This window comes from Cavia porcellus, unplaced genomic scaffold (genome assembly GCF_034190915.1).
Source record: "Cavia porcellus strain 051 isolate PalLab524CR breed Dunkin Hartley unplaced genomic scaffold, mCavPor4.1 scaffold_12, whole genome shotgun sequence".
In the NCBI taxonomy this organism is placed as follows: domain Eukaryota; kingdom Metazoa; phylum Chordata; class Mammalia; order Rodentia; family Caviidae; genus Cavia; species Cavia porcellus.
The window spans coordinates 25,205,592-25,223,712 of record NW_026947495.1 but is presented as its reverse complement, the minus strand read 5'-3'; the positions used below and the strand labels follow the sequence as shown (position 1 = coordinate 25,223,712).

Genomic DNA, 18,121 nt, shown 5'->3' with positions numbered 1-18,121 from the left:
TAGATGTTCTGGCTAATGTTTGAATACAAGTGGTGATAGTGGACATCCTTTTCTTATTCATGATTGTAGGTTGAAAGCTTTCAGTTTCAGCCATTTAGTATGATGTTGGCTGTTAGCTTGTCTTAGATAGCTTTTATCAAATTGAAATAGAGATCTTCTATTCCAATTTTCTGTAGGGTTTTTATGAATGAGTGTTGGACTTTATCAGAAGTTTTTTGCTCATCTATTAAGATAGTCATGTGATTTTTGTGTTTGGCTCTGTTGAGGTGGGTTATTACATTTATTGATTTGTGTATATTGAACCATCCCTGCATTCCTAGGATGAATCCTACTTGGCCATGATGTGTAATTTTCTTGATGATTCACTGAATTCTATCTGTCAGTATTTTATTGAGGATTTTTGGATCTATGTTCATTGGGGAAATTGGCCTATAGTTCTCCTTTCTTGGTTGAGTCTTTCTCTGGTTTTGACATCAGAGTAATAATTGCCTCCAGGAATGAGTTAGAATTGCTTCCCTAAAGAGTTTGAGGAGTATTGGATTTTACTCTCTAAATTTCTTCTAGAATTCAGCTGTGAATCCATCAGGACCTGGGCTTTTCTGTGTTGTTAAGTTTTTAATTACATTTTCAATTTCAGTAACCAATACTGGGTTATTCAGAATTTTATATTTTCTTAATTCAGCTTTGGTAATTCATATATTTCTAGGAATCTGTTCATTTCTTCTGTATTTTCCATCCTATAAGAGTAAAGATTTTTAAAGTAGGTATTGCTCTTCTGAATTTCCATAGGTTTTGTACTGGTTTCACCCTTTTCATTCCTTGTTGGACGAACTTGAGTTTTTTTTTTTTCCTTTTTCTGATAAGATTGGTTAGGGGTTTATCAATTTTGTATATTCTTTCAAAGAGCCAACTTTTTGATTCATTAATTATACTGATTTATTTTAGTCTCAATTAATCTCTGCTCTGATCTTTATAATTTCTTTCTTTCTTTGGGCTTGACTTTCCCTTCTTTTTCTAGTAGCTTGAGGTGGAGCATTAGGTTATTTGTGCTTGTTCCATTTTCCTGATGTTAGAATTCACTGCTATAAATTTCCCTCTGAGGACTGCTTTCATTGTTTCCCACAGATTCCTATACACTGTGTTTGAATTTTTGTTTTATTGTAGACATTGTTTAATCTCTTATTTAATTTCATCTGTGATCCATTGGTTATTCAGGAGGGTGTTATTTAACTTCCATGTGTTTATGGAGTTTTCATGGTTTCTTTTGCCATTAATTTCCAGTTTTGTGCATGTAGTCAGATAATGTGCCTAGAATAATTTCAATTCCTTTATATTTACTGAAGCATTTTTTATAGGCTAATATAGGATCCATTTTAGAGAATGTCCCATGTGCAGTTGAGAAGAATATATGTTCTGATATTGTTGGTTGGGACACTGTAAACATCTATTAAGTGCATTTTCTCACAGGTTTGATTCAGTTGTATTATTTATTTGATTAGTTTTTGTCTAGTTGATCTATCCCTTTGTGACAATGGGGTATTAAGATCCCCCTTTACAATTGTGTTATTGCATATCTGATTTTTCATGTCTATTACTATTTGTCTTACATAGTTGGATGCTCCTGTATTTTGTGCATAAATATTCATTATTGTTATCTCTTCCTTTTGAATTTTCCTACCAACAAGTATGCAGTGACCTTTTTTAAAAAAAAATTTTTTTTTATAATTCTTGGTTTGAAGTATACATTATCTGCAAATAGAATAGCTATCCTTGCTTTTTTCTGGCTTCTTGTCACATGGAATATTACTTTCTATCCTTTGACTTTAGTCTATGATTTTATGATTCTATTTTTGAGCTAATATGTCTTGTGTACATCATATTGTTGGATCTTGTTTCTTGATCTGTTTTGCCAATCTATTTCTTATAATTGGTGAATTGAGGTCATTTATATTGATGGTTATAACTATTATGTATTGTCTTTTCTTTGCCATGTTGTTTTCCTGTTGTCGGTTCTCTGTTTTTTCCCTTTGTCTAATTACTTGCCTTGCTTGGTGGTTTCTTACTGTTGTTGTTTTGGAATTGTGTTCATTTTTATCTTTTATCATTTTTATCTTTACCTGGAATACTTTTCAGTATTCTTGGTAGGATTGGTTTAGTGGGCAGGAATTTCTTCAGTTGATCTTTGTCATGGAAGTATCTTATTTCTCCATGAAATTTGAAAGACAGTTTTTCAGGGTACATCAATCTGGGTTGAAAGTTGTTTTCTTTCAGGGCTTGAAGTACTTCACTTATCTTAACTCAAGGGGGTTTGTTTTGAGAAGTTTACTGGAATTTTAATGGGCTTTCCTTGATAGGTGATCTGTTTCTTTTCTCTAACAACTTTTAATATTCTGTTTTTATACTCAATTTCTGGAATCTTGATTGCTATATGTCTGGGTTTAGATTTATTTTAGTTATGGCTGTTTGGAATTCCATGTGCCTCCCCTATTTATATATCAGATTCTTTTTCCATGCTTTGAAAATCTGCTATTCTGCAAGTATTTTTTTGTGTGTGTGTCATTTGTGTTGACTCCTGCTTTTTCATTGACACCAATTAGTTTTACATTGTTTTTCTTTGCATCACTTGGAACTGTTGCAATTTTATTTCATGGCACCTTGTTAGGTTTAAGGGTTCTTTTATTTCTTGTTCACTAGCTGTGATCCTGTATTCAAGGTCTGAAAACTTATCTTCAATTTTGTTCAATTGGTTTTGCCAGCTTTCAATGGAGTTTTTAATTTCCTAAATATCTCTTTGAATCTGTTGCACACATTGTGATTCTCTCCTCTATTGCACATTGAAAGTTTCCATCATTTTCCCATGCTCCTGTACTTTTTATCTGTCTTCTCTAGCTATTCTGAGCAACTCCTTCATTAAGGTTGTCATTGGTTTTTTTTAACCTAAGAGATTACTTTTGATCAGATTTCCTGGATAGCCTCATGGATTTGTTTATTTCACTTACTGTCTTTTCAGAAATTTTAGGTTTGTGACTTCCATTCTCTATTTTGATGTTTCCTGTACTTGTTTCTAATGGACTGGGCATTTAAGCTTGCATTTTGCTTTTTCATTTTGTCATTTTCACCTCTTAGTTAATATTTTGATCATTTGAATCCTGCTAATCTCAGTTGTGCATTGTATGTGTCTTAGGATCCTACTGTTGGCTGATACTCATCTAGTTGCTGGACTTACAGTGTAGGCAAAATGCCAGTCACATGAATTCTTCCTTAGGGCCTGTTGGGTGAAGCTTATATTCTCTAGACTTACTTGGCTGGAGTGTTGATGCCAACCCTTAGCTGTGTTGTTACTGTGGCTTTAGAGTGTTCCAGACTATCAGACCCACCTGTCCATGGTGTGTTGCCCAGTTGGGACCCTACTGTGTCACTGAATTTCTTGCAGGTTCCTCTGGGTTGGGGGAGGCCTTGCAGGTACTCTTGCCAGCCTACCTGCAGTTCTCTATGGAAGAAGAATTCACTCATGGTCTTGCTGGCCTGCCAAGATCCTCTAGGTAGGGAATGGTTTGCCTACACTCCTCCTGGCCCATTGAGGTCTTCTGCTTAAGAGGGGGACTCACCACACTCTTGCCAGCCTGCTGAGGTCCTCTCTTATGTGGGAAGGGGTTGTCAAGCTCCTTCCAGCCACTGAGGTGCTACAGGTGGTGGAAGGAGTCACTGATGCTTCCATGGGCTGCGAAGGTTGTGTGAGTCAAGGGAGGGGTAGCCAATGTTCCCATCAGCTGCTGAGGTTGTCCAGGTGAAGGGGAAGGGTGGCCAGTGCCCCCATCTGCTGCTGAGATCATCTGGATAGGGTGGAGAGAGGCCTTTTTGTTTCTCAGGCATTGTCTTAGTTACTTTTTTTATTGCTGAGAGAAAATAGCTGACACCCAAAGTCAACAGGGGAAATGTTTATTTAGCTCACAGTTTGTAGAGGCTTCAGTCCATAATTGGCTGACTCCAAGGCAGTGTGACACATGTCAGAGGGGCAATAGTTCATTGTGGTGAAAGACAGCAAAAGCAACAAACAAGAGAGTGATAAAGAGAGACAGAAACAGAAAGGAGGGGAGAGAATGAACAAGCCTCTTTCTGTCCCTTATATTGTTAGCAGGCTACCTGCCCAAGGGTAGGTACCTCTCACATTCTTAATCCCAGCACTGGACCATGAATCAGTTACAAACTCTAGATTTAGCCCACTCTAAGGAGCCTGTCCCCATGAAAGTATGAGATTTTGGGGGGGACATCTAGATACAAACCATAACAGGCATTAAAAATTCTTGGCTGAGGGATTACCAGGTCCAGGTAACTTGTATTAATATTCATTTGTCTACAAGTCATAGAAACTCAGCTCAAATTGGCTTAACCAACTTAAAATTATTGAGAAATGTATTTGAGGAACAGAGGGATACATATTAGACATGGCTGATTTCAGAGACTGACTCGATGTCATCAGAGTTTGTGTGTCTCTTATCTGCAATTCTTCTGTGCTTCATTCTGAGGCCATCTTTACTCATTTATATCAAAGATCACTTCCTACAGTTCCTGTTTTTGTCCCATACTTGTAAAATTTTTGCTTAGGAAAGAGCTATCTCCTTAATATCTTTAGCAAAAATCATAGAATGGATTCTTGTTGGCTCAAATTGGATTGTGTCATATTTGAATCATTAACTTTGGTTATGGGACAAGTTAATGGCATATGGCACGATGGGACTCATGTCGTTCCTTCCCATATCACTTAGTCTGAGGCTAGTAGTGCAATTCCCCAAAGGAGAATCAGGGTGCTCCCCCTAGCATGAGGAATGGGTATGAGGCAGGCCCCCCAAACTACCTCTTCATGTTGTTTGTGAATATTATAAGTACACTTTGTCTTTGTGGGGTGGGGAAAGAAAAGAAGAAGCAGGGAAAGAGATAGGTGACCATTGAAACTTCTGAACCTGCAGTTTTGGAAGTGTAAGTCCAGCCTAATCATATGGAAAAGCATTTACACTTTGACCATAAGAAGGAAGGGTAAGAAACTGGATCACAGCCCCTGGAGAATTGGATGAGGCTCCCTATAGCTTGCAAGCACACTTCTCAGAGGCTGGTGTTGGTTACTATCTTTTCAAGTTTTCTTTTAACTTATGAGTTTCAGGGAAGACTTACAATGTTAGGAAGCTAGTGGTTTTCTCTACCCATCACTCTGTGTTTCTGCTCCTTGCTCATCTTTCCATCTCATGGTCTTTGTAGTAAACAGGGGTAAAAGTTTCAGTTCTATCTGCCCAAATTACCAACCAGGAAATGAACTATATTTGGTATAATTTGGGCCAGGTCACCCCTATATGCACATAGCACAACATGACTCTCTGGGACTATTCCTGGGTATTGGGGATAGGATGGGGACTAGTTCCCAGGAAAGGGCACTTTGGCAGCTGAATAGATGTCTACCACAGGTGCTAAGTATAGTGCCTCCTGCCCTTGCCTGTTTCTACACTTGAAACGCTTGGGCTCCAGAGTGAGCCATCTCAAAGCTTTGCTGACTCAGAGGCAGGGTTTTCTTCATTGCTGAAGGTGAATGTAGCTTGTTAAATTTGGCTTTTATTTGCATATTTGCTTTTATTGAGTCAAATTGAGGACAATTTTAGGAGTTGGACATCGCTTTGGTTCCGAACAGAATTAGGCAAAACTGGCACCTAATTGATTTGCCTTCCAATTTTTGAATATGGATAAAATGTTTTAATTATAATTGTGTCATTTATGTTTATAGATATTTATTATTTTAGATCATTTGTTTTTTTAAACAGTTTTTACACTTTAGGCAAAAGATTTTTGTTTGATTATGTTAGCAATAGTGGGGACATTAGATTCCATTACTAGATATCGTAAAGAGAAGAGTCTGGATAGTTGCAGTCTTCCTTTGAAAGTGTAGCATAGTTCCCAGGACTCTCTTCCAGTTACTAAATTCTCAAACCTCAAAAGTAATTTGATTGGCAACTACATAAGTAGTTTATTTGAAAGTTTGATAATTTTGAAGGGAACACATGGGGAAAGGGAAATTGTTGCAGTTGGAATTTAGAAATCTTTTTATTGTCTACTTTCTTTAATTTCAGGTTTTTTTATTTAAAAAAAGATTAAACAAAACAGAAAATAAGTAGAAATAGTACAACATTCACAGAAAAAAAAGTAAGAAATCACTAGTTGATGTTGTCGTTTTACAAATAGTTGTTCAAGGTACAAAAATGGAACATGTAAAGTGGGAATTCAAACAGAGAGACTACAAAAAGTTCTAATCAACTGTCCAACAAAAACTTAGTAACATGGTTGTCAATCCTATACATTTAAACATACATGCAGTTATCCATATCTTCATTTATGTTTAGATTAAACAAGCTAAAGCAGGTTAAAATCATTTTGAACAAAGAATAATAGTATTGCTGGATTTCACTTCATGACACTCCATGATCAGCACTGGGTACTGTAGTGTCTTCTTTTTAAAACTGAATTTAAAGAAAGACTAAAAAAAAAACACAGAAAACAGGTAGAAATAATACATAATTTCAGAGAAAAATAAACAGTAAGAAATCACTAGTTGATGATTACAGATTGTCTTCTTACAAATAGTTATTCAAGATACTAAATTGGAGCATATAAAGTGGGGATTCAAACAGTGAGATTGCAACTAGTACTGTTCAACTATCCAACAAAAACTTAGAAATATGGTTATCAATCCTCTACACTTAAACATATATGCAGTTACCCATATCCTCAATTATGTTGACTTTCAATAAACCCAAGCAGGCTAATATCACTCTTATCAAAGAATAACACTATTGCTGGGTTTCACATTATGACACTCCAGGATCAGCACTGGGTATTTTAGTGTCTCCTTTTCTTCAAAATATCTGTTCATTTCATCACTTGTCAAAAGATCAGTTTTCATAAACTGTTTATAGATTCTACACATGCATGAGTCTTAACATGTATATATTTTTTTAATTTTGAAAGTAGCAAATATGCAACAGCGCAAGATAGAACAAAGCCAATTGAGACAATGCAGTGAAATTGGTACAGGATTTCACAGTAGGATACTGGGATAGTAGTACTAAGTACTGTGGTATAACTCTTTAACAATAGCTATCCAGTCAATTACGTATTGTAAAATCAAACCAAAAATAGAACATTGTAAAACCAATTGAGAATACTGACCAGAGCAAAAGAAATATAACAAAAAGTGAAAACAACCTATGCTTTCAAACAGAAGATAGAAGGAAATCTCCCATATTTGTTATACTGCATATGGTCATCCTCCCAAGAGATGTTGAAATATCTATCCCCAGTAGGTAAGGGGGAGGGGGCAGGTGGGAGAAGGGTGCTTGGTTTTCAGCTCGCATGGAAGTTGGCTCACAGGTAATGGTTCTCCTCCAGGCCCAAGCTGTAGGTGCTTATCAAGAGGGCAGGTGAATAAGCTGCCCGAGTCCCCCCATGACCGGAGCTCTGGAGCTCTGTTGTCCTCCTGACCCGCGTTGCAGACACTTACCAAGAGGGCAAGAGGGCAGGTGAATAAGCTGCCTGAATCCCTCCATGGCCAGAACTCTGGAGCTCTGTTCTCCTCCTGGCCCTCGTTGCAGATGCTTACCAAGAGGGCAGGTGAATAAGCTGTCTGAGTCCCTCCATGGTCGGATCTCTGGAGCTCTTCTCTCCTCCTGATCCACGTTGCAGACCAAATTTCAGATTTTTGTAAGGGCAGTAAATTTTTAATTTTATTCTCTTGGAAGTTTTTCAGTGATGTTTAAAAGGACATATCAAATGTATTAATATACACACAAATGAGACATTATCCATGAGGTTTTCAAGTATTCTGAATAATATTTTCTTTCTTTTTAGCTGTCTCCGTTATGAGGTACAGCGCCTCTGCTTTTGGGTTTGCAGTAAGTAAATATACTTTCATGAAGTTTTGCACGTTGTTTTCCTGAATTCATGAATCTCTCCTGGAGCCCTCAAATGAGAGGGTCATTAGCATGTGAGGACTTAGCATAGGAACCATACCTTTTATGAAATTAGCTTCTGTAAAAACTACAATGTAACAGAATTAAATTGCAGTGTGACTGTGTATTTCTCAAGGACAGATGGGCAAACTTTGCTTTTCACAAAAAGTGGAAGTTAAAAGAGAGTTTCAGGAATTGTAGACCTTTTTTCCCTTCGAGGTAAGGCTGATATGTACTGAGTGATGCATTTACTGGTGCAGACAGGTGTTGGGACGAATCAGTCTGTAGCCCAGCAAGGGGCCCCTGGGCTGCCACCTTGCTTACAGATGAAAGTTGTTCAGGGAAAGCTGGTCTTTCATATAGGTAGATATGTTGAAGAACCAGGTGGTATGACCCCACACTCCTTCAAGACAGTGCAAGTGCTTGTGATTTTCTAGATGAGAATGTGATATGGTGTGATGATTGATAAAAAGAACTTCAACATTTCTCCTGGGTAGAGGTAGTGTTTCTGTACCTGAGGATATATGTGTGCCTCTTCCCAAACCTGCTTATGCCTTTGTTGTAAGAACTTAATATTCGTAGAGTTGTTGTAGAATCTTTTCAGAATCTTATGAAAGATGTGGACTGTCCCAGAGAAATGCAGTTAACAATAGATATACACACTCAGAAGTGCCACACAGACACACACCCAGAAACACACATTGTCTCCCTCCTCTGTAGAAAGCCCTGCCCTGTCCCTTGGCCTACATTTTACTTGCATTTTTGTTTCCCTCTCTCCCTTCTCTCTTTCAAACAAAATCCTTGACTTTTGTACATAATATCGAAGTGTTGGTAACTTTCCAGAACCCTGGGTGGCCCTCTCCTTTACCCCTGAATCTAGATGGAGCAGTTCTTTTGAGGGCTGTAAACAGAACATTCATCCTTCAGATGTGCAAGAAAATGTTGAGATTATCTTGCCTGCCACAGGGAAACCAATCCACATATTTCAGAAAAGTGTGCTTTCCATTCCATGCCCTGTGTCTCCAGAGTGCTGGGAGCAGAGTTAACCATACAATGAAGGGATTGTGGCACTGCTACCAGGCTGGGTCTCTGATACTCTGAGCTTCATGCCCCAGTCTCCTCCACAAGGATGATGAGCGGTTGTGTTGGGGCATTGAAAACTCTTGTCACTGGAATACTCATTCAGATACTCTTAAATACAGTGTAATTGTCCTTTGTCTTCATAGTCATGCTGTATTAGCTGTGGAAAACTACTAATGCTGTGTCTCCCTCTTCTAGTTCGATGCCATCTTGGATGTCTTGTCATCAGCGATTGTCTTGTGGCGTTACAGCAATGCAGCTGCTGTGCACTCTGCCCATAGAGAGTACATGTAAGTGGATTCTTATTTTTTACCCCAGACTTCAGAATCTTTGCAAATGAGGGCTAAACAACTAGGTCATTAGCAAAAATAACTCTGCTCCTTCTGTACCAGTGACAGATGAGGATCCCCATGATGAGATGAAGATCCCAGATTTTTTTGCAGGCAATTAGTACAGTGTCAGGCCATTCCTGGGTTGGTCAAAGAGAGGGGTGCTCCTTTATAATCCTCCTTGTGCTCTACTCTTGAGTTTGGAGATAATGTTTACTGTGTGTTTTTCCATCTATTGTCCTGTGACTATAATCTTAATTTTTAAAAACTTACGCTTTTTTCTTCTAAGTAAGCTATCACTGTGAGTTATAGAAGACATCATAAAGGCATTTTTCTAAATTATTTCTACTTGCTTTCCACGGCTTTTTATATTACAGTATCATGCTTTATATCCTATAGGTAAAAGTTTTAAATGTGAAGGGGTTGTATTTGTGACTTTAAAACATACATTTAAAAAAGTCTTCCCTTACCTTATAGCAGTAAAAGAAAACCTTTTAGAGCTTTCAGTGATGGATATAGCTTGCTGCAGGACATGTGCCACAGGTTCACCACCCCTGCCTTATAGCATGTAAATCCCCTGGGGTTCAGATAATATGTCTACAGTAAAGTTTCTTTTTTTTTAATTTTTATTTTGCTTAGAGGAAGAGATTAGAACCCAGGGCTTCATGCTTGTTAGGCAAGTGCTCTATTATTGAGGTACACCACACTCCCAGAGGAAGATTTCTTTGAACATGACAATTTGCTAGCTCTGAGACTGCTTTGTGACTCATTTCCCTATCTAGAAAAGCAAGAAAACAATTCTTCTTTCACAGCGTTATTGTGGGGAATACACATACTGTGTATGCTCATATATATATACATATATGGGTATGTATGAGGAAGGTGATAAAAATATATGGTGAACGTTTAAAGTTTTGCTGTCATGGCTGCCTTGATACCTGGTTTGATTGAAAAAGTTTGCCTTTCTTGGTCATTTTGACTTTGGGGAAAAGTCAATAAGGTGAATGAGGTAGATGCGAACATTTCATAATGTTTCTATGGGCTTGCTTTTCGGTTCGATGACATGCAACTGTGACATTCAACCTATTTTTGATCATACCTTGTAAAGACATTCACAAAAGAAGACTTCCAAAACTGCTTCAGAAATTGTTGAGAACAATGTGTTCAGAACAACTGTATTTGAAGTTAGAGGGCATGTTTTGAGGGAAATTAATGACATTGTATGTTCTACTGTAATATTTAAAAAATATTCATGTGTGTTTTCATTATATAATATTCACGTGTGTGTGTGTGTGTGTGTGTGTGTGTGTGTGTGTGTGTGAGTTTTACCTTCCCTTTGAGAGATTTTGGACTGAACACAAATGAGTAACTTCCTCAAATGCCTCCTGAGTTGTGTGGTAATCCCCACACAAAATGCACTGCATGCGTTTTAAGTCATACTCAAACATGCAAGGGTTGAGATGCCTTGCTGGTGCCAGGAGTTTCAGCATGTAATATGTTTGCAGTTGAATGTACACAATGGAAACTTCTAAAGGATAATACCATAATGGATTTACTATTGATGGCACATTTTGATTCACTTCATTATTGGCTTTAGATAGCACACAAAAACTTTTACTTGTTAAATGATATTTTATTTTGGATGTATTAGCTCTTTTAATAAATATACACTTAACTACTTGTGATACCATAGATGATATTACTTTGGACAAAGTTAATTTTAAAGTGAGTTAATTCATGGTTGGAAAACTTCAAATAATTGTAGCAAATCAGTTTTTGGAAAACTTCAAATGATCAAATGATGACGGTGTTCAAACTGATGTTAACACTGCATTAGCTGAAGGAAGGAGAGTGCCTCCACCTGGTCTGTTATGTAGCTATTTGAAGAACTTAATAAAAACAATCTAGAGTACCATGTAGAGATACTAAGATTTTAACAACTAGATACTGTTTTGTTAGAGGAACACATTATATTTGAGCAGAGTTACAATATCCAAAATACTTGTCTCTAGCAAGTATTTTAGCATTTTATATATGGCATGTCTGAAATGAACTGTGCTGTAGGTATAAGATATACATCAGATTCCAAAAACTAAGAAAAGAATGTAAAAATTTTACTAATTTAAAAAATATAACATTTTAATAACAATATCTACATATTTTGGCCTAAACTATCTTTTTTCTTGCTTCTATTTACTTTTAAAATATGGCTCCTAGAAATATAAAATATTGTATATGATTTGCTCTGTATTTCTGTATGCTTCTATATTTCTATATGCAGGAGAAAATAGAATTTATTTAACATATAGAAGAAATAAAACACAAAAAATTATAAGGCAAAAGTTCTATCCCATTTTTTTCTTATTTTAGAGTTAATAACAGCATCTGCTTGACAATTTTAGAAGGAATTAATTTCAGTTTTCCAATTCCTGTTTTCTAATTTGATTTCTTATTTAATTTCCTTTCTGCTGAAATGATTTTCATATATTAGTCACAAAGCCACAAATGTGACTTTTCTGTGCTATTGAGATCGCTGTGAACTTTCACCAAGTGCTCTGAGGTTTTCTCAGATGAACATTCATGACAAGAAATACCTATAGTTTCTCTGTTTTAATGATCCCCAAACAGGCACCTTTAAAAAAAATGTGCATACCTCCCAAAGGCACAACCTTGTAGAGGTGATACTATGATCATTACTCTTTTGTTGATTATGTGATGATGCCAATGAATTCACTGAGAGATTCCTAATCTAGGGATTAAAACAATACAATTTTCTCTATTGTTGACTTTAAAGATTTAATCTCTGGTTAAAAATTCATGAAATTACTGCCAGCTGAGAAGCTAATGTTTGAATACTAATGAGCATAAATGAGTTGTGAGAAGCATAGGTAGAAAAACCATTGGTTTTTAGTTAGTTGTTAAGAACAGTATTACTACTGGAAAATATCCAGCTGGCTCCAAGTTAAGTTCTCTTATTTTTATGAACAGGATCCAGAAGCTCAGGATGCATCTTGAGTTTGAAATTCCCAATGCAAAAAGAATAAAAGCTTTCCTTGGCCCTGTCACCTAATGACTGTGTATCTTGCTATGGAGTAGGGTATTGGATGCATGGAGAACAGGTTTGCCTCTGTACCACCACAGAATACATTTCAATAGTTTCTTTTGTTTTTTGCTTTTTCCTTTTTTGTAAAAAAACAAAAGCAAAACAAAAATAGCATAAAATTTAATATCATAACTGTTTTACAGTATATAGTTCAATAGTGTGGGGTATATTCATATTGTCAGATGTCCAAAAGTTCTTAATCTTGGAAAACTGAAACTCTAACCCTATTGAACAATTGTTTCCCTTCCCTCTCATCCCCTAGTAACACCATTTTACTTTCTATTTCTATGAAGCTGATTATTTTAGAGACCTCATAAATAGAATTTATACAATATTTGTCTTTTTGTGACTGGCTTATTTCACTTAACATACTTAGGTTGATGCTTATCCATGTTGTACTGTGTAACATAATTTCCCTTTCTGTAAAGGCTGAATAATATTCTGTTGTATATATGTGCTGCATCTTTGTGTATCCATTCATAGAGATTGCTTCCCCTTCTTGGCCATTGGGAAAGATCCTCCCATGAAGGGATATGCAAATACTTGAGAACTTGCTTCCAATTCTTTTGAGTAAATATTTAGGAGTGGTATTGATGAATCATACGACATTCCTTTCTTAAAGATTTTGAGGAACTGCCATAGTGTCTTCATACCAGTGGCTTCATTTCATTATGCCACCAAATAATTTTTTTTTAAAAAAGCTCCAAATTTGATCAGTCACTTTTCTATGAATAACAGATGTGGAGAAGATGGATCATCAGGCTTATGTATCATCAGGACTTTGAACAGATGAATATGAAAGGGAGGTGAGGGAGTCAAGTATATTTGCAAGGAAGGGAGTCTGCAAATAGATCAGAGTAGCCAAACTGTTCCAGAATGCATGGAATGACATAACAAGGTTAATGAACAGCCACATAGATGAGAAGTCTTGATTAGCTTAACAGTTGTTGGTATGAGATACTAATCGCAAGTGAGATATAAAAAGCAAAATTTCATAGGTGTTTTATTTACTGATATAGATTTAGGGTGGGACCAGGTGGCTGAGGTAGGGATGAATAAGACCTTAGATTTGCATGAAGTCAAGCATTGGCTGGCTGCTCCACGGAACTGAAGTTACAGGGATGTTTGTAGAACTTGGGGAGAGAATGAGGACCATGAAGCAGGTACTGTCATCATCAGTAAATGAAGGAGAGGCGAGGAACTGAGTCTGATGGTAGCTGGCAGTGTTGAAAAAGAAGCTAGAAATGTGGTTTGAAAGTGGGCCCTAGAAAGAAAGGCTTCCAGAATGTGAGGTGAACAAAAGAAACTACCTCTGCTTCAGAGGTAGGAAAAGCAGCTTTCTCAGGAGCCTGCCACGCTCTTAGTAAAGCAAGAAAGTGAAGGGAACAATCAGGAGTCTGAGAATGTGGAGTCTGGGAGTGGGATGACAATGCTTAGGAAGGAAAGTTCAGGGCCACGCAGGGGTGAACAAAGGAGCCTGGGCACGGGGGTGGGGTGGTGACACTGGCCTGGTGCCAGTGGATTGCTATGCATCCAATGAATGAAGCTCTATGTATACAGTTAACGTTATGAACTCTAAGGTTCATTAAATGAAGAAAGCATAGTGCAAAATAATGTGTGTGGCCCTTTCTCATTTGTTTAGTAAAAGAGGCTCACATTCACACATTGACTTATGCATAGAAAAGACTCTGCAAGGACACAAAGGAGACTGGCAGCCGGATGGCCTCCCTCTAAGAGAAGGGCTGGGGACAGATGAAATAGTGATGTTCATCTCTAGACCAGAACCATCCAGTAGACTCTCGGCCAACATAACATACTCTGTATCTATTTTGAACTGTATGACAACTGTGAGTGCCATGCGACCATTGAGCATGTCACATGTGGCTACAGCCCTTGTGGAACTGAATGAGCTTTAATTTTAAAGAATCTAAATAGTCACATGCAGTCAGAGGCCTACCTTATTGGAGAATGAATGCATCTTTAGATAAATTGACCACTTTTAACCTCTTTTTTTTTTTTTAAACCCAGTTGTTAATCAAAATGCAAGAGAAATAGATGATGGCTTAGTGATAGAGCACTTGCCTACCGTGTGTGAGGCCCTGGCTGCCATCTTCAGCACTGGAAAAAGAAAATGAAAAGCACAGAGAATTTGTAAGTAAGAGAAAAGCATAGCGGGAAGCAGAGAGGTGCAGGAGGTGAGAATGTGGGGAGAAATTAGTGTATGAGGAACTTGGCAAGGCTGAATGGCACAGGGAATGTCATGCCTGTCTTCTTAGTCATTCTCAGCCCATGTACCATGTAAGGCCACAGGAAAGACAGCCTCCCGCTGCTGTCAGCTGCCAGGGCCATCGGGATGCTTGCCAAAGAAGCTACAGCTTGATGCTCTTTGGGAGCCCCTGACATTTTGCATATGATTACAGCATAGGGTGGGGGACAAGGTGCTCCAGGCCCAGCTGTCTCTTTGGGCCATGTGTCAGCTCACTGAGACAGAGGGGTGGAGGCAGATGGGAGGCACTGCTCACCTTTACGGGTTTCTCATTCTGCAGTGGAGTAGGCAGTGAAGCCTGAGCGGTGGTTCTGCTGTTCCAAATGTACCTGCAGATGGCATTTATTTGCTCAGTAGCATTTTGGAAAATGAATTGGAGCACTCTGGAATGGATATTCTTAGAGATGCATACATATTTAGTGTGTTTCCTCATGTGAAATAAATGGGGCACACTGGTTCTCACTAGAGAATCTGCTCTGCTTTCTTTTTCAATGTTCTGAGCCAAATGCCTCGGCCTAAAACCTCCAAGCTGACAGGATGGCTTGATGATAGCCTTTTGATTACTGACTTTGGCAGCACCATTGATGCTTTTGGAAACAGCTCTAAAAATTAAAGAAGAAAAGTAACTTATTCAGTCAAGAGATAACGGCTTGGTAATTCGCTTTTGGTGTCTGGTCTAAATGGATTACAAAGGCAATGAGTTCCACCAAGAACTTACTAAAATAGTGTCACATCTCCCTCTCCTCTTGTCATGGAGTGTTTGATTTCATCCTAACTCAGAGGTGCTAGGGAAGCAAATCTGATTTATTCTACATTTGCTCAGTGCTCTTGACTGTGCACAGCTCTTGAACATGTTCCGAGGCAAGAGCAGAATCTGAACTAGAAGAGTAAATAGCTTCAGAGTTACCTTCAATGACTGATGGAATCTGAGGCAGAAAGGACAGAGCTCACCTGCCTTAAATAGTTTGGATTTTGTTCTGCCTGAAAACAGAAGGGAATGGTGTTCTATTGTCAAAAGCCTTTCATGTGCCAAGGGACATATGAAACTGACCAGAACATAGACATGCTATTAACGGGTTATTGTGGGCAGGGTATATTAAAGGAAGGAAGGTAGACTCAGTCCTTACTAAGAATTGAATTGTGTCCTCCAAAAACACACATTGAAGTCATCACTTCCGGTACTACAGGATGTGATCTTTTTTTGGGAAATAAGGTCTTTCCAGATGTAATCAAGTCATGATCCATTATGGTAGCATTCACCATGATTAGCATCCTCATAAGAAGAGATAACAGACTGAGAAGAGACAGCCATGTGACAATGCAGGTAGAGTTTGGCCAAGTGAGTCAAAACATGTTAAGGATTGCAGAAAACATCAGAAGAAGAAAGAAGGCTAGATCTCCAGCAAGGGATGACACCTTGATTCCCAACTCACAGCTTTTGAAACTTGAAAATCAATAAATTTCTATCATTTAAACCAGCCAGTGAATGATATTGTGTTATAAAAGCCCTCGGAAATGGATACCATTCCAGAGAAGAGTTCTTCATCAGAGATACACTGTCATTCACTACTTTGTGACCTGAAATGACTTATTAATTTTTCTAAGCTGCAACTTTCTCATCTTAAAAACCAGGAGGGTTATGACAGCTACCAAATGGCATTACAATGAAGATGAAGTCTGGTATTCAGTAAAACTTCAGTATATGCTTAAAGATGTCAGATGACTGATTTCCTATCCCTGAAGTTTTGAAAATATTTTTACTAGGTATACTAGACTAGTTTGAAATTATCTGCCCCATTGTTTTATTTTGCTTTTCAAAAGTACTTATTCTTTTGCAAAAAATAGATTTAAACTGTTGAGCAGACATTTTTTAGCACATTTAGAAAGCTGCTTTTGACCTAGAGGCATGGGGGAAGTAGTATAATGAGGTGCTAAGAAGAGTAGTCCTTGATTTCTTTATTTCATTCCCCTCAAAGAAGTGTGATTTGTGGAGGGTTTGGTGGCACACACCTGTAATCCCAGCATTCCAGTAGCTGAGGCAAGAGGATCACCCTGAGTGTGAAGCCAGCCTGCAATACGTAGCGAGGCCCTGCTTCAAAAAAACAAAAAGTGAAAGAAAAACATGATTTGTTTGAGACAAGACAAAGAAATACCTGATTATTGTAAAAAGAGGTAATTCATAGAAGTACAAAAAATACAGTAAAACTCATTTGTAAGTTATCCTAGTAATAACCAGAGGTAAGATTTAAATGTATGTGTGTGTTTGTGTGTGCGCACATGCATGAAAGCACATACACATGGCTTTAACAAAGTTTTAAAAAACTTTATGTAAACAACTTTGTTATTTTAATAATTTTTTGCATAGATATAATGTATATACATTCTTTTACAAAGACATGTTCCTTAAGCTATGTTTGGAACATCTTTCCACCTTAGGAAAAATAGAGGATTTTTCTTTATATTTATGCATTAGTCTGTGTTTGAATTTAGTCTGTTTTAAGTCGAATTCTACTGAAGATGTGGGTTATTTCTCAAAATAACTATCCTAATATATTTGTATTTTAGTGTTTGTTGTCTGTTTTTAGGTTAAGTTCTTAAAAGTCTGGGTCAAAGTCTAATATAATCTTGATAATCAGTGTAAAACTGCTTTTAAAAATCGTATAAATTGACATTCCCAGTAGTAGGATCTGAGGATGTTTGTATACCTGTCTTCACCAGCACCAAGTATAATAATTCTTTATGATTTTTGCATTGTCGGGGGGGGGAATTAAATTCTCCATGTTAGTGTGCATTTCTGTCTTTGCCAGTTGAGTTGAATGTGCTTTCATATACTTCCTGGGCATTTGAACTTGTTTTTGGGAATTGGGTTGCCAGAATTTCTGATGGAAATGAAAAACTTTTTATTTCAGTTGAAGCTTATTCTCATATACTTCCTGGGCATTTATGTTTCTCTTGGCAACTAAGTTCCCAGAGGTTCTGATGGGAATGAGAGCCTTATATTTGTTTTGTTTCCAAACCCTGGCTACTAGAAATCAGGTGACTAGGAAGTACAATTAATAATTGACCAGGTAGTTCCTTCTGTGCCTCCTACCTGTGTGTGTGTGTGTGTGTGTGTATGTTAGTAAATTTGCTTGTCTAGCTCCATCAGAAGATTTTAAGTTCATAAGGGCAAGAATATTCCTTAACTATTGTATTTCTCTTGTCTCCACTCCCTGGAATAAAACCTTACATTTCACAGGTACTCATTAAAGAACTGCAGAGTAAAGATTGAACTATGGGATTTCTTCATCTTATGTAAAAGGCCTTTTTAATGTAAAGTTTTGATAAGTCTTATTAAAATGATAGCAGCCATTCA

General features: G+C 37.5%; 1 protein-coding gene across 1 annotated transcript in view; it reads left to right on the top strand.

Moving 5' to 3' along the window:
* Positions 1 to 18,121, top strand: part of Tmem163 (transmembrane protein 163) — a 250,356-nt gene that overhangs the window by 145,371 nt on the left and 86,864 nt on the right. The window contains exons 3-4 of the mRNA XM_063258976.1: positions 7,888 to 7,931; positions 9,267 to 9,358. Coding sequence (XP_063115046.1) covers positions 7,888 to 7,931; positions 9,267 to 9,358 — 136 coding nt within the window. The remainder of the gene's footprint in view (positions 1 to 7,887; positions 7,932 to 9,266; positions 9,359 to 18,121) is intronic.